The following is a 17,871-nucleotide window of genomic DNA, read 5'->3' as shown; positions in this document are numbered from 1 at the left end:
TTCAGTGAAAGCAGCACTGGAGTTGGGTTTCCTGTGGCTTTCATTCGTAACTACTGTCACCCACATGAGTTCCTAACGCCTCGCCGCAGGGGAAGGAGGAGCCCTGTGCATGTCTCATCTGCCTTGTTACCTTTAGAAAGTGTGTTAGAAACAAATTATAGCAATGCCTTTTTTAATGTTAGTGTGGGTTGTGTCGTGAGTGTTGAAGAACCCAATCAACAGGCGTCAATTATTTAAAATTGGATCAGATAATACATTCTTCTGAGCTGTGCTTACTTAAGACGGCTGTAAGCCCTCTGTTACAGTGAAATGGCATGTTTCAGTCAACGCAGAACTGCAGGTGCTTGTGTGCAGAACAGGCATACGAGAACTGGGGTAACCTGCAGTGTCAGTTATTCTAAGCCTGTGTATTGTACATAAAAAGTATATTCTTCGAGTGCCTGCTCATATTCAGAATATAGATGAGCACAGATACTTGTACACTGTAAGCAATCAACATCGTACACCTCTTGCCCTCCCAGTACCTCTTTGTTTTGTACCTGTTCCATGAGGCTGTTCTGCATCTCGAGCTGTGACACCGCAGCACAGTAAAAGTGCCACCTGGGACTGGGGCTGTTCGGTGGTGTCACATACGCCATGCTGAGGTCCTGGACAGCTGGAGGGCGACCTGAACACTCTGGTGATGCTTTCATAAAGTGATGGCTTTGCTCACTTTAAGATTTCTCACCAGCGGTTAATACAAGCTCTGTGGTTGCTGTCTGCATGAGGACTTCCTACGGGGAATTTGTGGCACTGGCTGGAATCATTCCCTATGGAAAAGCGCATTGTTTGTTTGCCTGTCGTTATCTGTCTTGCGCTGTTTCTTACTGACAAAGAGGTCCATGCACTCCAAATTGCCTAACACATTTTTTTCAAACCAGAAGTATTTTGTGAAATAAAAGTCAATACTTCTCTTGCATTTGAGGTTTAAAAAAAGTTAATATTCTCTACTGCATCACCACAGGTGTGCAATTCATACTAATGTTGGCAATAATAAAAGCAGTGCTAGCAACAGGGCCAGATCTACAAAGCAATTTAGGTACCTAAACATCTAGAGCAAAGCTTCTGAAAGTCTCCATGACATCTACCTGTAGGCACCTGAATAGCTCATAAATCAGTGTTTTTGTCTTGAACTGTGTTCTCTTTGCAGGTGATGAGATCCAAAAAGCATGGTGTAGCAATACATCAGTATTTTTTAACCAGTACTCAGTAAAATGTATAGTATATTGGTATAAATGTGTTAACGTGCTGAAGCTCTGATTGGCGTTTCTTGCTGCTTTCTTTCATTTTTCTGATGGATGAAGCTGTTATGTTTGACGCTGTCTGTGTATCGTCTGTGTACTGTCACTGTCGGCAATGCTGAACAGACTGATACTGCAGGCCTGAGAGCATCACGCACACATCTTGTGTTCAGAAGGTGATAGGTGGGACTCGGGCTACAGTGGTGTGAATGTTTTAATAGCTCAGTAGCTCTGGGTTAATTGTAGACTTGAGGTTAAAAATGTCTTTGATTAAATCGGCTGAGATCACCCCTGACACTGCAGTTTGCTAGTTTGTGTGTGTGCTGTACTGCTAGTTGGGATGCATCCTTTTATGGTACTTTATATGATGTAAATAAAGTATTCATACACTTGGTTTGCTTCTTCCTTACTCTTGTGATCACCTCTGATTCCACTCTGTGTATCTTACCTGTCATGCCTGTAGTAATTCAGAAGCAGAATCTAAATGGGGTGTTTGGCCTTTCAGCTCTAAAGCAGAATGTCTCAGACTTAAAATCCTTCACAGACTGAATCCCCTGACTTGTATGGAAGCACCCTAATACCTTTTCAGTATTACTCTAATAAAAAAGATCATTAGTGGTTCAAACTGCTATTGATTGTGTTTTTGTCCTCGTTACAATATCTGAAGGACTATCTTCATCATTTTTGTCTCTGATCATGTGCTATGGTGTTAGGGAAAATACCATTCTGTAAGTAGCAGACATCTTTTTATGTTGCTCAGAGGCTAATCCCTTGATTAAAATAGCAGTTCTTTAGATGATGATGTACCAGTGTGGAAACTGGTTTCCCACAGACATTTCCCTTGGCCCTGAACTCTCCTGTTTCCAGCTGAGGCTGCTGTGGCTTTTGCTGCTCCTGAAGCTACAGAATATTTTGGAAGGGAAGGGAGTCATTAAATCATAGACATAAATAGTAAATGAAAGAAAAACAATGAGAGCCAGGCAGAAGATTAATCCTAACAACACTCCTGGAGCTGTGTGCATGCCATCACCAATCTGTTACCCATATTAAAGGCAAACGAGGGGCTGTGCCTGATTCTTGCTTTAGCTTTGGTGCACTTCAACAGGAGTTGTCAGGATGCTTTCCTGTTGCCAAGCCAGAGCTGGTTTACATCTCTGAGACTCTCACCTCTCTTTTTTTCATGCCAGATTTCCTTCCAGCTATTTGGGAGTGGCCTTTTTAGAACAACCCTGCTAAATGCCTATTCTGTTGGAGTATCTGCTGAACAGGCTCTTCCCAGTCACTTCTAATGGGAACTTCCTCGGTTGTGTTCCTGAGTTCTCACCTCCCTTTTTGCAGCAGATGACTTGGAATAACTTGCACTTCTCCAGATTGCAGTGCCAGAAGAGATAAATGGCTGCTCCTGGCCACGCTGACTGTGGCCCATCACCATTTCCCAGACTCATTGTGGGGGGCAAAATTGATGTATTTACTGACTGTCACTCGGGAGTTAAGACCTTGCCTCTCTGCTGGTGGAAGGGTTCGTGTGCGTGTTCCCTTGTCCATTTTACACGACACGAGCCAGGTGGCATCAAGCCTGTTTGTGTTAACGCTAACCTGGCCAGCTCTGCCTGGCCTTAACTAGGGAACAGTTTTGTAATCCTTTTTGCTTGGGAGAGTGGTGGGCATGGTACCTGCTGGCTTCCTCCTGTCTATCTCCTTTTCTGTTCCACAGCTTCTGTGCAGGATGGTCTGCTGCATGTGCACCCAGGTCCCTGCCTGTCTGTGAAACCGCAGCACTGGGAGCTCGTTCGGGGTGTCCCCATCTCCCAGGGGTGCTAGAGATGTCTGGTGTGCCCCTATTACTAAAGCTTATGGGATTTCTTTATTTAACAAAAAGCATGAAGCTTCGGATGGTCCTGCTGGAAGGCTAGGACACTTTGCTGCATACACTGACTGCTTCCAGCACTCCGGGCTGCTTCTTTCCCAGTCTCTTGAAATACTTCCATCGTACTGACTTTATTGGAGTCACTGGTTCAGATTTTACATCTGTTTCTGCCCCACCCCTAGTTTTTGGGCAAGTTTTTCTGTTGCAGTTGTAACTACTTCAGAAATTAACTGAACCATGTTCATTCTTGGAATCCCCACGAGCTTTTTTGATTTAAATTTCAGTCGCTTCCTATTTTGTATTTGCAGAATTTCCTAGCCCTCACCAAACAGTTGCAGTTACAAGTAATAAAAATAAAATCCAAAGCAATGATCCCCATCTTTCTTACTGTAAGAGCTGCTTTTTTTTTTTTTTTTTCGTTGAGCTCGTTCAGCTTACAGTCCCCTTTTGCCTAACCTTTTGAAATGCAAATAATGTCGTTTTGGAGGTGTCCCATGCTGCATATTTCTCACTTATTAATATACGTTCATTAGCTGAACTCTGCATTAATAGTCTAGATCTTTGTGATAGACATGGAACTAATTCTCTTAACTTTTAGCTTTACCTTGTGGCCTGCTATACTCTTCCTTTTCTTTCTTACTACTGTTCTCCTCCCCTTCTTTTTTCCCCAACTTCCCAGGCTGGTGAAAGGGCTTTCCTGAAGTGGGTGGTGGCCAGCCCTGGCTAGCCATGCATTTTTGGTCGTCTCTTTTGCAAGCCCTTTCTCATGGTATTAGGGGTGAATTACTCTATTGTTTTGGGTTTTTTTCCCCCCAATGTTACGTTGCTTTCAGTTTCCCTTGTTTTACAAGTCCCCTTTTCCCAAGTTCTCAAATTGAAAAGAAAAACACGTTTTCAAAACTTCTGTTAAGCACTGGTTATTTACTTTCTCCTTCCCTTCCTCAGGGGTGCTTCCTTTGCTTCCATCGTCGTCTTCTCTGGCTCTGTAGCTGTGGCAGGAACAGAGACTCTTGCAGGTTGTGTGCCAGTCCCGATGCCTCCTCTTTCCTTTAGCCATGCCCTGCCTAGCTCAGAGCTTCGTGCTGTTTTTCTGGGTTTATTTCATATTTGGGTAACTGGCTTCTTTTACAGCCTTATTAGAGCGAGGTGGCTTGGCTTGATTGTCAGAAACCTTTCACGTTCTGTCTCTTCCTACCCACTTCAGTGGTAGGAAGCTAACAGCTAGTTTAGAAAACTTGCTGAGAGAGTTCAGGCACATTTCAGGGGCGACCACCCATCTCGTTCACTCAGAGTCACAAACAAACAGAAAATTACTGTAGATAGCTGATCTTTTTGAAATTTCCTGTCTCCTAAATTCTGCCTTAAGTGATTTACTTTTCTTGTGGTTTAAGTGATCCTTTGATAATCATAAGCTGATTCTTCTGTAATTTGAGGTTATTGTCCAATTTTCTGAACTTTAAAAAGCTCACAGATGAGCTGGGTGGATGCATTATAACACAAAGCAGAACGCATTTAACCATACACGTTTACTTTCCCTCTTTCATTGTTCGTGGTTACTGTGAAGTATGTTCACATGATTCATGTCAATTTGAAACAATGAGGACATATAATGGGACTTTGCCCTCTTTGTGAGGGTGGCCCTTGAGTATTTAGATTTTCATTGTATAATCTGGATAGTGGAATGGTATGTATATAGTTTATGTCCTGGTGCCAATTTTATGTTAATCACACAGTGTTAAGTGTGAAAAGCTTGGGTGGAGGGTCTGGACAGTTACTGGAAAGTTAATTATACAGTGTTAAGAAAGTGTGAAAGGCTTGTGGGGAGGGTCTGGAAAGCATTGAGCTCCATCAGCTTCGGATACTGGGTCCTCCCAGCTTTTCTTTGTTGTTGTTTGTGTAGCATCTCATCTCCAGGTCACACTTTTGAAGACGTTTCAGTGCAGTAAATTGTTTCTCTGCTAAAGCTTAATTTTTTTTTTTGTTTCTCATTCTCCGGTGAGATGTGGCCAGTGCTGGTTTGTCACTGGTCTGCAGCCTGACCCAGCGGGACACGCTCTGCTCTGCTGAATGCAGCCTGCCTCCTCCAAACGGCCGCTTTCCCCGTACGCCCGCTCGGATGCTTTGAAGACAGACCTGCTTTATGGCCTATTTTAGTCTGCCACACTCAGATCGTGCTTCAGCAGACCTTCAGAATGAGTGTTGTGTAACACTGCTGAGCTGGAACTCTTCTAATCAATTTACAAGCGTGACAGCATCTATTTAAGGCAAGAAGCTATAGCATCTGCCATACAGCGGGCAGGGTGAAGCTGTCCAATTGCTGCCATGGAACGAGAAAAAAAACCTGCCAAATTAAAATTTGATTGTTTCAAGTATTCCATTTTTTGTTCTGTAATAAAAATTTTTCTAAGAGGGCTTTTCTTTTACTTTAAAGCAGCCTATTCATTTTATAAGGATGGAGACAGCTGCAAGATTCCTTCTCTAGCTGGGGAATAGGCTGGACTGGCAAACCCAGTCTGCTGCTGGTCAGGACAGGGAAGGGGAAAGGGTGCTCTGAGTAACCGAAACACCTGGATGCTAGAGGAGATAAGAGACACTTAACCAGCTACGGGCTCTCAGTGCAAGATGAGGGTTGTTAGGAGTTGGGTCATTGTAATCCTGCTGGATCCAGAATGGCTTTTGCAGAGGAGCTGGACTAATCCTGCAGTGTGCTCCCAGCTATGCAGGAGGAGAGGAATGAGCTGCTAGGATGGATCGGTTGTGCAGAGCTCTTCCAAATTTTACTGTGTTTGAGGCTTCATCTTGTTTGTCAGACTTGGTCAAAATTGTCCAACAAATGCGGGAGAGGTTAGGGAACCAGCTGCATAATGCGAGTTTAAAAAAAAAGGAAAATCATGTAATAAAAACCAATGCTAAGGGTTTCTCTTCTAGTTGAAAAAGAAAATTTCTGTTTCTTTTGGTGTGCTTTTCATTTTAATGAATAGTGAGCAGTGTCATCGTCTTATTTTTGGTTTACTCATTATTTTTAGAAAGTGGGGGTACGCTTTTGAGAAGCTACTGTGAATCAGTTTCCAGTGAATCAGTCTCTTATGTGAAAAAAAAACCCTACATGAAAAGAGACATTGCGTGTAGCTATAAATGGAAACTGATGTCTCTTATTGCCCAGTCTGCAGGCAAACCTTAGGAACTGTCATTAATTAAGCACCTATGTTACAGGTATATAATATTCCACTTTTGCATTATTTTTTGTGTTGCGGTAGGCACTGTCATATTGCAGAGAAAGCAGAAGTTTCAGGCCTGGAGAGCTAAATGTCGCGTGGAGGTGGGTTTTCAGGGCACGGAGCAGATGTGTGATCTGTAGGGGAAGGAAGAGATTCTCTTTGAAATGAAAATAGGAGTTTTTAAGATTATAAATGTGTTTTTACTAAAAGCATTGCTGCTTCAGCTCATTTCCTAACCCCTGTGCAATCAGTTGTTCAAACTGATGTTTGCTTTCCTGTATTAGCGTAGAGTCGTGATGCACGTCGAACTGACCCTTCTCCTCGTGCAGGTAGGAACACAAGTCTCCCTTGCTTTTTCTTTCACATGCAGAATATCTCTGTTCTCTTCCCTTATTTTTGCTGGGTGATTCTCAGTAAACCCTTGTCATTCCCTCACTCCTTTTGCAATGACATTTGCTCAGAGCTAGAACGAGGTGTAGGGCTGAAATCCTCTCTGTTCTGCGGGAGGATGGCTTGTTTGGAACTCGTAAGAGATGTGTGCTTCAAATGTCTTCTGAGGGATACAGGAGCTCTTGTGGCAAAAGTCAGATCCCTTCTAGCAAAAGTTCAGCTAAGCACCTACAGCATACACAAACCAGGATGTAACGTAACCATGGCACAAGACAACATGCATAGCCCTGGAGAGCGGTGGGACCCTCCACACTGGTGTGTCACCTTTTCCCTGGTTACTGTCTTGATCCTTTTTTTTTTCTCAGCGGATTTGTATTTTGTTTCTATTTTTATACTTTCTTGAGATTAATAGCATTTTCTAACTCTTCATGCTGAAAAAGCCTGCTTGGATGTGTCTCTTAATTCATCATTCTTGCACCTCAGGGGGTGATATTTACAAAGGTTGTAAGGAGGATATAGTAATTTTGGTGACAATTTAAATTTACTCATTGCTCAGGTACATGGATCAGTGCATTTGCTTCTAAGGCAAATAAGTTCTTATGATTTTCTGGCAGAAGTCCTTCCCGAGTGTCTATAGTCTAAACTAGAGGGACTATGTACTGGGAGTTTTAATAACTTATTATTTAATTTTTGTCTTATTTTTTTATAAATCCCTGCCAGGTGTTACAGAAGAGAAGAGGGCTCAAGAACTGCCGACGACAAACACTGCACGACCTGTGAACAGGCTGACGGTGGATATGGTGGAACTGGAAGCTCTCAGAAAGTCTGTGGAGGACTTTTTCTGCCTTTGCTACGGTGGGTGCTTTAAAGTCTTCTAAATAGCTGCTCTGGATTTCTAAATTTTTGTTCTAGTTGGGACGAAAATACTGCATGATCTTAGCCTTCCAACTATACTGCTGTTAAGGTGGTAAGTTTAACTTTTAGTCGCTGATTCTAAAGTGTACACATACATTGCATAGTTTTCTTCTTGATGTGTTTTGTGGGATGTGATTTGACATTAATCCACAGCCCGTTTAGGTTTTTTTCAAGAAAGCCTCTGCCTGTATCTGGGGAGTTCAGTGCATGTTAATGCGAGCAGTGCTTGGTCTGCATCTGCACCGTGCTTTTGCTTCAGCCTTCTCCAAAGTAAAAGGTTTTATGAGGGACTCGTCCTTTTGCTAACTTGAGCACTCCTGACCTCCAAACAATCTCTCTCTTTTTTTTTTTTTTTCTTTTTCTTTTTCTAGGTAAAGCTTTAGGAAAGTCAACAGTGGTACCGGTGCCATATGAGAAGATCCAGAGGGACCAGTCTGCGGTGGTAGTGCAGGGCCTGCCCAAAGGACTTGCATTTAAACACCCAGAAAATTACAATGCTTCAACCCTGAAACGGATTTTGGAAAACAAATCGGAGATCTCATTTATTATCAAAAGGTTATTTGCTCTCTCTTGTGTTGGTCTGTTCACTTTGGTTTGTACTTAAGTCCAATTAATTTTAATTTTTAGTTAAATACATTGCAGCCTGTTTCTCTTGAACAGAAGTGTTCTCTCTTTAATGTTACACTACCAAGTAAGTAATGATGTCTTTGCTAAAGCTATGGGGTTTTCTTTCCATATTTCCACACAGGCCTTTCCTAGACCCAAAGAAACAGAAAGGTAAGTTACTATTTACTCAGACTAAACAGAAACAGATCAGAATTTCGGTTTAGATAGCAATATAGATACAAGATTTGGTCGTGTGGATAAAGTGGGAAACTGCAGAAGTTCCTAGACTCTGAGTTGCCTTATGCAACTGTAACCTTTTCCTTTATGCGTTCTACCAGGAGCCACTAATTAGAGATAAAATTTGTTCTATTGCATTCTTCATCCTTTTAATGAATTTGAATTGAACGTCTATTGGATAGTATCCTAGGGAAAGGAGAAGTGAACCGATGAAGGACTGCATGGCATTTTTTGAAGATGCCAAAACTTAAGTGCTCTGTGTTCCAATACGTATCTGACATTGGCATTTATACATCTTTTTAAAAATTGATTTAATCTTCTGAAGTGGCTAGGTGTTGTAGTTCCCATGAAAGCCTCTATATATTAAAAAATCTGAGCTAGAGTGAGGATTTTAAAACTCTGTGAAAATTCATTTCTAGCTTAGAAGAAATCCCTTCTGCTGTTCCTTTCATGGGATCACGTTGCTTTACTTGCAAAATTTGTACATGTAAGGATTTGTTTTCTGAAGAGGATGAAGCAATCTTTATAGGAATGTAGTCCAAAAAGAAAACTCTCACTTTCTCAGGTGAAAGAGCCAGAAATTGATGCTGGATTAGTAAAATTAGACGTGTGTCTAGTAATAAGACTAGAGAGTGGGAAATTAGAGATTCTGGTAATACAGTATTTCTATTGAAAATGCAAGGCAGGTGCTCAGTGTGGTAAATGACATTCTAAAAGCATAATCTGTTTGTGTCTAGCTGTAACTTCGGAGTCAGCTGAATCTATGAAACCATCTATTTTCTTTTAGTTTAGGTGAAAGATTTGTTTGCCTTTGTTTGCCAAGATTTTCACTTAGCATCATGAAAGAGAGCAGTGAAAGCACGGTGAAATGCACGTTTGATGTGATTTCATATTGGTGTTGCTTTATAGATGAATAAAGCAGTTTAACCAGATCTTTCCGTCATATCTGTGAATAGGAAAATATGCACTTATGCTTGTAAAATGTGAACAGGTTTTCGCTTCGTGAAATCAATGTTACGTTTTCAATTTGTATTTAAGGTAAATGGAGTACAGGAAATTCAAAGATTGTCTTTTAACTTTCAGGAGCTCATATGACAGATCCTTCACATTCAATTATACCTCCAGGTGGAAGGTGAATTTAAAACAATGTAGTTTTTTTGTATCAGCTGTGTATTTTATAGTATATCTATCTCTTAATGTGCTTTTTCTGTCCAGCTGACCTTTGGATAACTTTTGCTTGCCTGGGATTATAAAAAGCATGAAGCTGAATTTTCTTTCTTTTGACCATTATTTGCGGGGAAACTGTTCTGAATTAAACAGCTGGCAAAGTTTCCCCTTGGTTTAATTAGCCCAATGAGTGTTCTTAATTCACAGTCTGTCAGTCAGGGAGAAGTTTGTCATGTTTTATGGTGCGGCAGCGATGGGGAACAGATGTAATGTTGCTTCCTTCCCCCTCCTCAATTAAAAACACTAAAATAATTTTTTTGTTGCAAGTAAATGAAGAAATTGTATCTGGAATAAATCAAAAATTGGTTAATGTGAAGACAGGCATCAGTTTTCTGTGCTTCTGAGTTTGCTTCTCATTAAATGACAAACATACTTTGAATATTGTGTATGTCCCGAAAATGTAGGGATAGGAGATTCCTGGAAATTCCCTTGAGATAAATCAGATAAGCCAAGATGCAGGGTATTTTACTTTTGTGTTCCTAGTTGGACAAAAGTACTGGGAGATTGATTTTGCTTGACAACCTGTAAAGCTTGAGGAACTTTCCAGAAATTTGTTTTTTTATAATGTCAATGTGCTTGATTTGTTTATTTTTCTAGCTCTCTTCCTATTCAAGTGAAAACAGAACCAAACGACGATTCTGGTAGGTTCAAAATTTTGCCCTTATTTGCAAAAAAAAAAGGTCAGTTTCTGTTCTGAAAGCTGAATTTAAGCAAAGATAGCAAGTTCTAGGAAAAAAAAAGCATCAAAAAGCCGTCCTTTGTGAGAAGGAAAAACTTTTCTTTCCTTAAAATTGTTCACTTTTCAGGTGGGGTTTTTATCAAATATTAAACCTCAGCCAAATGTTGCCATTTCTAGAAGGAGATTTGTAAAATGTTGTAGCCTAAAATAATTCATCTTTGTAAACAGTTTAAGGGGGAGAAGAAAATCATCTGTTTTTTTTTTTTTTGTTCTAATTCAAGATCATTTTGTCCCTACGGCGGAGAAACAAAGTTGGTTTATTTGTTAGTATTACTAAAATATTGAAAATGACAGAGTGTCCATTATTTAGCTAAAATGGAAATAAATAATAAATAGCAAAATGCATTATTTATTGCTAAAAAAATGCCCAAGCATTCCTGAGTTCCCCTGCAGGTAGGACATGATCCTGGGATCAGAGCAGTGCTTAAGCGTGTGCTTTGAGGTGGAGGTGTGAATAATCCCATTAAAGGCGCTGAGACCACCAGCATGCTTAGAGATAAGCCGCTGACTCTCCCTTTTGTTGGGTTGGGCTACGCCACTCAGCATTTTGTATAAGAATTAAGTTTTTATATTTAGACCAGTTTTTTGCTCTAGTTCTTTCTGCTTCACAACTTTAAATTTGTGGCTTGGGAACCCTTCATGGTTGACATTGATCTTAACGTATGCAAAGAGTTAACTTGAGCTTTTTGTCAAGTCCGTCCCAGACACTTTCCAGGGCTGCTTTCTAGGCATGTGAAGTAATTCTCCTTTTGTTGGAATGTTTTGAGAACATTTCAGGGAACGTGGTGAAGGCTTATGGAGGGAATATTTCACTTGGAGGAAGCCAAGAGCAGTTGAGGACCGGTGGTGTTGCTCCGTCGGCAGCACAGGTTGATGCAGACTGTCTGAACTTGGCTGTACGGAGGAGTGAGCAGGAGCAGGGCTAGAAGGACTTTCAGCACGAGTGATAAAATGCTTTTTTTTTTTTTTTTTTTTTTTTTTTTCTGAGAAGGACTTTCAACCCGGGGTAAAAAATGTTTTTTTTTTTTTTTTTTTTTTTTTTTTTGTCTGTGATAGTTGACAAAAAGGAAGGACAGCCATTTTTTTTGGTTCTTCAGATCCAAGATAGCGTTTGCAAGGGATGCCTGGTTTGTAGGGAAGCATTGAATCCTGAATCCCTTGTGACAATGACCAAAATGAAACATAAGGAACCAGTGGGTCACTTTGTTCCTGTTGTTTTAGCTCAACAATTGTGTTTCAGCACCTGAAAGTTTTTTTTTTTCCTTTTTTTGAATAGAGACCAGCTAGGATCTTGGTGGATGTTTTGTTCGGGTTTTTTTAAGAATCTAGTTATTTTTAATTTCTATATTTGTTTCCTTTATTGCTTCTACAGGAAGTTCTTTGGAAAAGCACACAGTAATAGTGAAGGAGGAATCAGATGATCCTGACTACTACCAATATAATATTCCAGGTAATGATACTAACTTTCATATGTATTTATCTCATGATAGGGTTGATTGCTCAAGTTTTGCTCCCTCTATGCCTCCCTTTTAATATTTTGGTAATTAAATGTGCAATTACTTAGGTCTGTTAGGCTGCAAGATTTCCATGCTGGCTATCATTTAAGTTATTCTGAAGAATACCAGAAGAGCTAAAGTACAACTTCAGCATACCCATATGTGGGTGTTTGGGCTGAAGGAGAAATTCCAGGAGTCTTGAACTGCTTGTTTGTTTTTTTTTTCTGAGAGTCCAGTATGCAGACTGTTACTCCAGTGACCTCTTTAAGCAGGAAATAAACCATGGTAACGATGCTGAATCTTTTCTTTAGTTGACAGTTTCAGTAACTTTTATAGTGTGTCAATCACTTTTCCTGTATGGAATGACTAAAGTGTGTCAAGATTGTATTGAAAGGTTTATTTATATAGACAAAGCATGACAACATTTGTTAGGTCCATGACTTGGGCTCTGTGTATGTATTAGAGTATCTCTTGGTTGCATTGCCTCATCTCTGCATGTTAACCTCAACTGGGAGTGGAAAAAGAGAAATCATTATTTCTGTAGGTTGAAATGAATAGTAATTAAAAAGTTGTGATTATAAATGGCAATGTAAAATAATTAGAACCCTAAATGTATTATTCCAGCCTGTTTGTATTTGTCGTTAGGTTAGTTGAGCAATACAAAGGAACACAAGAGAGCTGCTGTGCGTCTCTGAAGGACAGCTGCGTGTTCAACAACCAAGTCCAAACCAGCACATCATTTTGTAATATATTTCATTAAGATAACGTTTTGTGTGTGTGTGTTTAGACACAAAGATTCTGGAGATAGTTTTCTAATGTCCTTTAATAACTAACTACAGGACTGTAGAATCAATATTCTCGTACGGGTGTGTCTCAGGTAGTGTAGGGGCACTGCTCAGAGACCTGAACCAGGCAGCACGGCACGGTGTCACCACTCCAGTTCAGAAGTGGAAAGGTGGGTTCTCTGGTGTTAGGATTATCTCTTCTGTATTTGTGCATTGCCTAGCCTCAGGGGATGGAAGGCTTTACAGGCATCATATAATGTCATAAAAGTAAGTACTTTTCTGGAGACAGCCTAATCATTGTTCCTTCCAAAGCCAAGTCTGTCATTGTTTTGCTTTTCAGCCCCTTGTGGCTTTCCACTCAATGCATAAAAACAATGTCAGAATTTGGGCAGTAGCCTGAAGTGTAATCCAGTGCCGTTTGACTGAAATCGCTTCCTTGCAAAATTGTAACCCATTGTACTGCAGCGCGTTTGTCTGAGCTAAAAAATCCCATTTATCCAGTATGCTGCCATAGTGACGTCTAAGCAGTGTGGATTTGAGGGAAGGGAATTTCTGTTGTCTTCTACAGAACTAAATCTACATCTTCTGCCTGGTGAAGAGCAATATGTCTCTCTTTCCGATAAAGTGCTGCTTGATTAATAACTCCTTCTTTCCCCTCTCCCCGTGTAGTCCTCCAAACTCACATTTAAAACGAGACAAAAATGAGTATGTTGGTAGAAGCGCTGGGGTGCTGTGAGCTAAAAGATGTTCTCGTGTCAAGTCGTGCTGCCTGTCCCGGAGTAAAGCAGCTTCCCCTGCGTTTCTTCAAGTTACTGCTGCTCAGATTCAAGCCAAAGGTGGTACCAAGCACAGAGAGCTATAAATTGAAGAGGTTTGTGTGTGCATGATGGTGCTGGGCAGGGCAGTGAGCCTTAGAACAGCGCGGTTATCCCAAGATGTGTTCCTGAGGAATGATGCAAGCCTGCCCAGGCATTGCCTTTGGAGAGATGTGCTACAGAGTAAAGAAAACGTCCGGGGTCGTAGTTCTTACTAAAAATACCCTACTGCAGAAGCCGGGCTTACTGATTTATGAGAAGAAACAGCTGAACTGTTAGAGAGCAGCAATCTGTTTGGGGCTTCCAGGAGATGATTTACTGATGAAATTTCACAGTCATCGTTTTTTTCTAAGTGTTTGCTTCCTCTCACAGATCTGTAATGCTGACCAAAGCGCTGTGTGTCGTGGTGGCACATGAGATTCTCCCATTCATCAAATGGGTAAAATTATACCTGTAGGTGGACGTTCTTTTAATTGCTTATTATCTCGTAGCAGGTTGCAGCATTTGGATGTCGCCATGAGTTAATGCTGAATTACTAAATTTAGCAGTGTTTTAGCAGTACGCAGTAAGAAGACTGAGAAGTAGGGACTTTTGTCATCAAAAACTACACGTGGGCGTTATGACAGTGTTAGGGACAGTTTTCTGTCGGTGGGCACTAGCAGAATGGCAGTGGGTGGTTTTTTTCCAGTATCCTGGATGAATGTGAAGGTCACTGCAGTGTTAATGCTTTGGGTGACATCAAAGACAACCTGTGCTGGAAGAAAAATACAGACTTTGGCTGTTGATTAAATGAGGAAAGTGACTGAGCAGAGGTCTGCAGGACTAAATTACAGAATCATGAATGGTTTGGGTGGGAAGGGACCTTAAAGCCCATCCAGTGCCACCCCCTGCCAGGGGCAGGGACACCTCCCACTAGCCCAGGTTGCCCAAAGCCTCATCCAGCCTGGCCTTGACCCCCTCCAGGGATGGGGCATCCACAGCTTCTCTGGGCACCCTGGGCCACTGCCTCACCCCCACACAGGAAAACATTTCTTCCCAATATCTCATCTCAATCTCCCCTCTTCCAGCTTCAAACCATTCCCCCTCATCCTGTCCCTGCCCCCCCTGATCCAGAGCCCCCCCATCTCTCCTGTAGCCCCCTTTCAGCACTGGGAGGTGCTGGAAGGTCTCCCCGGAGCCTTCTCTTCTCCAGCCGGCACACCCCCAACTCTCAATAGTAACACATACTGGAACGTTGCAGCTATCATAGTTAATATTCCTGCATATACCTTATCTATAAGCACCAGTTGTTGTGGCTCTTATGAAAATAAATGTTAGTTAAGATGCGGTTTCTTAGTTTAGTGGCTGAAATGTCATTTAGTCCTTGAGATGTGGTTTGTACTGTTAGATTAAGCATATTGCTGTGCTGTGGGAACAGATCTGTTTCCACAGCTGCTGCAGAGGGACCGGCATTTGTTTCAGCCCCAGCTCCAGCCCAGCTGGGGATGTGCAAAGCCTGATCCTGAAGCCAAGGAGCAGGGAGTGTGTTCTGTACTGAGTTAATGCAAATACCTCTCTGTGCCCGTAGATCCTCCCAGCTTCTAGACTGGCTTCCTTGTGGTCAGGAAACTGTTTAACTGATGTGTGAATGTTTTGGACAGTAGCAGACACACATCTTGGCTTCTTGCTAGAAGGCTGTCCACAAGACCCAGGCTACCTTAAAGACTTTTCATGGAAAGAATGAGGTCAAAATATCATCAGTGCCAGAATGAGAACAACTCTGATTCAATTAACAGAGCAGAATTAAGAGCTCTATATTTTTTTTATTTTCCAATTTACAAAGAAGCAGGAATACATTAAGAAAATTCCTTGGTTTTATGTACCAGTCCTCTTCCCCAGCACAGAGTAAAGCAGGGCTTTCTGGAGACACAGCCCACACAGAACTGAGTAATTTGCTGACTAAGGACCAAACAGTTCCTGAAAGAGGCACGTTATCTCATGGATTTTGTGGATGCAAGTCTCCAGTTACCACTGATGCCTTGAAGTTAAAACCAAGAGAACTGGAAGTGGAAGGGAAAGGCTGTAACAGTGTGTCCTGTGAATTGGCTGGTTCAGCTTATGAACCGTTGCCTAATGAACTGATTAGTTTAACTTATAAAATACTTGGAAGTGAGTAAACAACTGCCTATCATCTTTTCTCTTCCACTGTTCACCATGTGGTTGAACACCGCTCTCAGTTTTGGAATTTCAGGAAATGCTGGAGCGGGGCAGGTAAGATGTAGGAGATTGATCCAAAAACAAATGAGTTTGAAAATATCTTCTGCTGGGAAAAAAGTGTGAAATGGGAATGGAAAGTGTGCTTTTGTTCTCACTCTGGAATGCTGAACGTCATGAACATCTTCCAGTGTCTCTAACAACAAAATATTTCTCTTTCGGCGATCTCCCAGAATCCTGGCTGTCCATTTTAATGGGGCTAAAACCGTAAAGCTAACCTGGCAGTACTCTGGCCACCATAATGTGAGACTCAGTGTGTAGATACTATATTCAACAAAGAAATCCCAGAGAATTTATTGAGAAAACAAGAAAGCACAATGTTGTGCTTCCTAAAGGCATTCTGATATTACCCTGGGAATGGCATATCGTTCACATTGCTGCCGTCTGTGTAGCGAAAAAAAGACTAAAAAAATGAGCATCAGTGACGATGCTAATCCGTGAGATGAGAAATCTGCTGCTTCTGCCAAGTGGCACAAGTTTGGCTGGGTAGTGGCAGGACATAATCCGTTAGAAACAGAGGCTGAGAGATCTGAACCTGGTGTCAGTACGTGGTTTGGTGGTGGGTAGCAGAAGGAATAGCTGTGACTGTGGAGGGAGTGACATCTGCTCCTGTTTTATAGGAGTTGTTGGAATGTGAAGAATGACATATTTGTGACAGGCGTTCCAGAAGTTCGTGGTTGATACCAATAGCCATCTTTTACACAGGTTTCGCTTCACTGCAGAATCCCAGCCCAAGTGCGCGATTCAGGTGCAATGGTCTGTTAGTATTTGTCTGCTGACAAAAGACCAAGTTTTAGTCTGAATGTTACAGAATTTCTGAGTGTCTGCCTGCAAGTCTTATAGTTTAGACTCCAAGACATAACTATAGTGCAGGATTTTACTTCTAATGTGTCCTGTGGTTTTATAATTAAACCTCCACCTGTGTGACCATGCTTCCTCTGCTGTACCTGCTGCAGTGGAATTAAATTCTTACCTCTTAAGTTTTCTTCTTTTTTTATTTTTTTGTGATTTCCTCATACTTTTATTCCTAGATGGAACTTTTTTTTTTTTGATCCGGTTACCACCATATTTGGTTTTGGCTTTTCTTAGTAATGTGATGTGTGCCTGTGTCCCTGTCAGGTGCATGAATGTAGTGAAGTGGAAATGTATCTGCTTTTGGTAATATCTCCTGGTGGTAGGACTTTCAAAATTCTTTTAAATTTCATTTTGTAGTCTTTACTAAATTAGGCTAGCAGAGGATATTGTTTTACACTTTTTAATTTCTGAAACATTTTTTCATACTGTTTTTTCCTCTGTCAAAGCTTCATAATACAAAAAAAAAAAAGCTTCAAGTTTCAGAAAATAATCTGTGTGGGTCACTTATAAAAGGTCTGATGGGTTCACTACATGTACTGTATTTTTTTATTGACATTAAAGCTGAGGGGATTGAATTTTCCATGCTTAATCCCAGGGGCTGTAAGCCTGGTGAGTGTATCTTTTTAACTAAATAAATCTTTCTTCAAGTTTGAAGGTGTCAGACTTCCCATTTTCCCCTTTTCATTTGTGTCAGCATGTACTTGTCGCGAAGCTAATGCAATATAGACAATTACAGAATATGTAGGTAAAACAATCCTGGCAGGATTTCCGAATTAAGGAATAAACTTGAAAATATGTGCTCATAATAGGATGTTTGCTTATGATGGGATGCATGCTTCTGGGTGTCAGTATGTTATGAATGATGATAATTGCATGTTCCACAGAGTTCTTAGGAAACGACACTCCTGCCTGGCTGCAGACACTGAATATGCATATTTAAATAAAAGCAAATTTAGTCTGTGGAGACATGTTCCAGCACACCCAGGGAGGCTGTGTTCTATTCCCGCTGGCCCGCAAGGGTTGCAAATCCCACTGTTTGAGGATTATTTCCTGGTGTGTCCTGGAGCACCCCCAGTGCCCCTGGCTGCTGCCTTGCTCCTTTTCCTCCCCCGGCTTTTTCCCATCCTTGGGCTTTGGTCTCAGCTATGCTGGTACCACTGAAAAAAACCCCCAAACACTCCCCCAGCA

General features: G+C 41.3%; 1 protein-coding gene across 1 annotated transcript in view; it reads left to right on the top strand.

Annotated features, from left to right (window-relative positions):
- GTF2I (general transcription factor IIi) overlaps positions 1 to 17,871 on the top strand; it is a gene marked incomplete at its 5' end in the record, with an annotated part of 60,501 nt that overhangs the window by 2,706 nt on the left and 39,924 nt on the right. Inside the window, 6 exons of the mRNA XM_010072938.1 lie at positions 7,476 to 7,610; positions 8,042 to 8,225; positions 8,419 to 8,447; positions 9,597 to 9,645; positions 10,338 to 10,381; positions 11,852 to 11,929. Of these exons, the coding sequence (XP_010071240.1) occupies positions 7,476 to 7,610; positions 8,042 to 8,225; positions 8,419 to 8,447; positions 9,597 to 9,645; positions 10,338 to 10,381; positions 11,852 to 11,929 (519 nt within the window). The remainder of the gene's footprint in view (positions 1 to 7,475; positions 7,611 to 8,041; positions 8,226 to 8,418; positions 8,448 to 9,596; positions 9,646 to 10,337; positions 10,382 to 11,851; positions 11,930 to 17,871) is intronic.

This window comes from Pterocles gutturalis, unplaced genomic scaffold, assembly GCF_000699245.1.
Source record: "Pterocles gutturalis isolate BGI_N339 unplaced genomic scaffold, ASM69924v1 scaffold20656, whole genome shotgun sequence".
Lineage (NCBI taxonomy): Eukaryota > Metazoa > Chordata > Aves > Pterocliformes > Pteroclidae > Pterocles > Pterocles gutturalis.
This window is presented reverse-complemented; position numbering and strand designations above follow the sequence as displayed.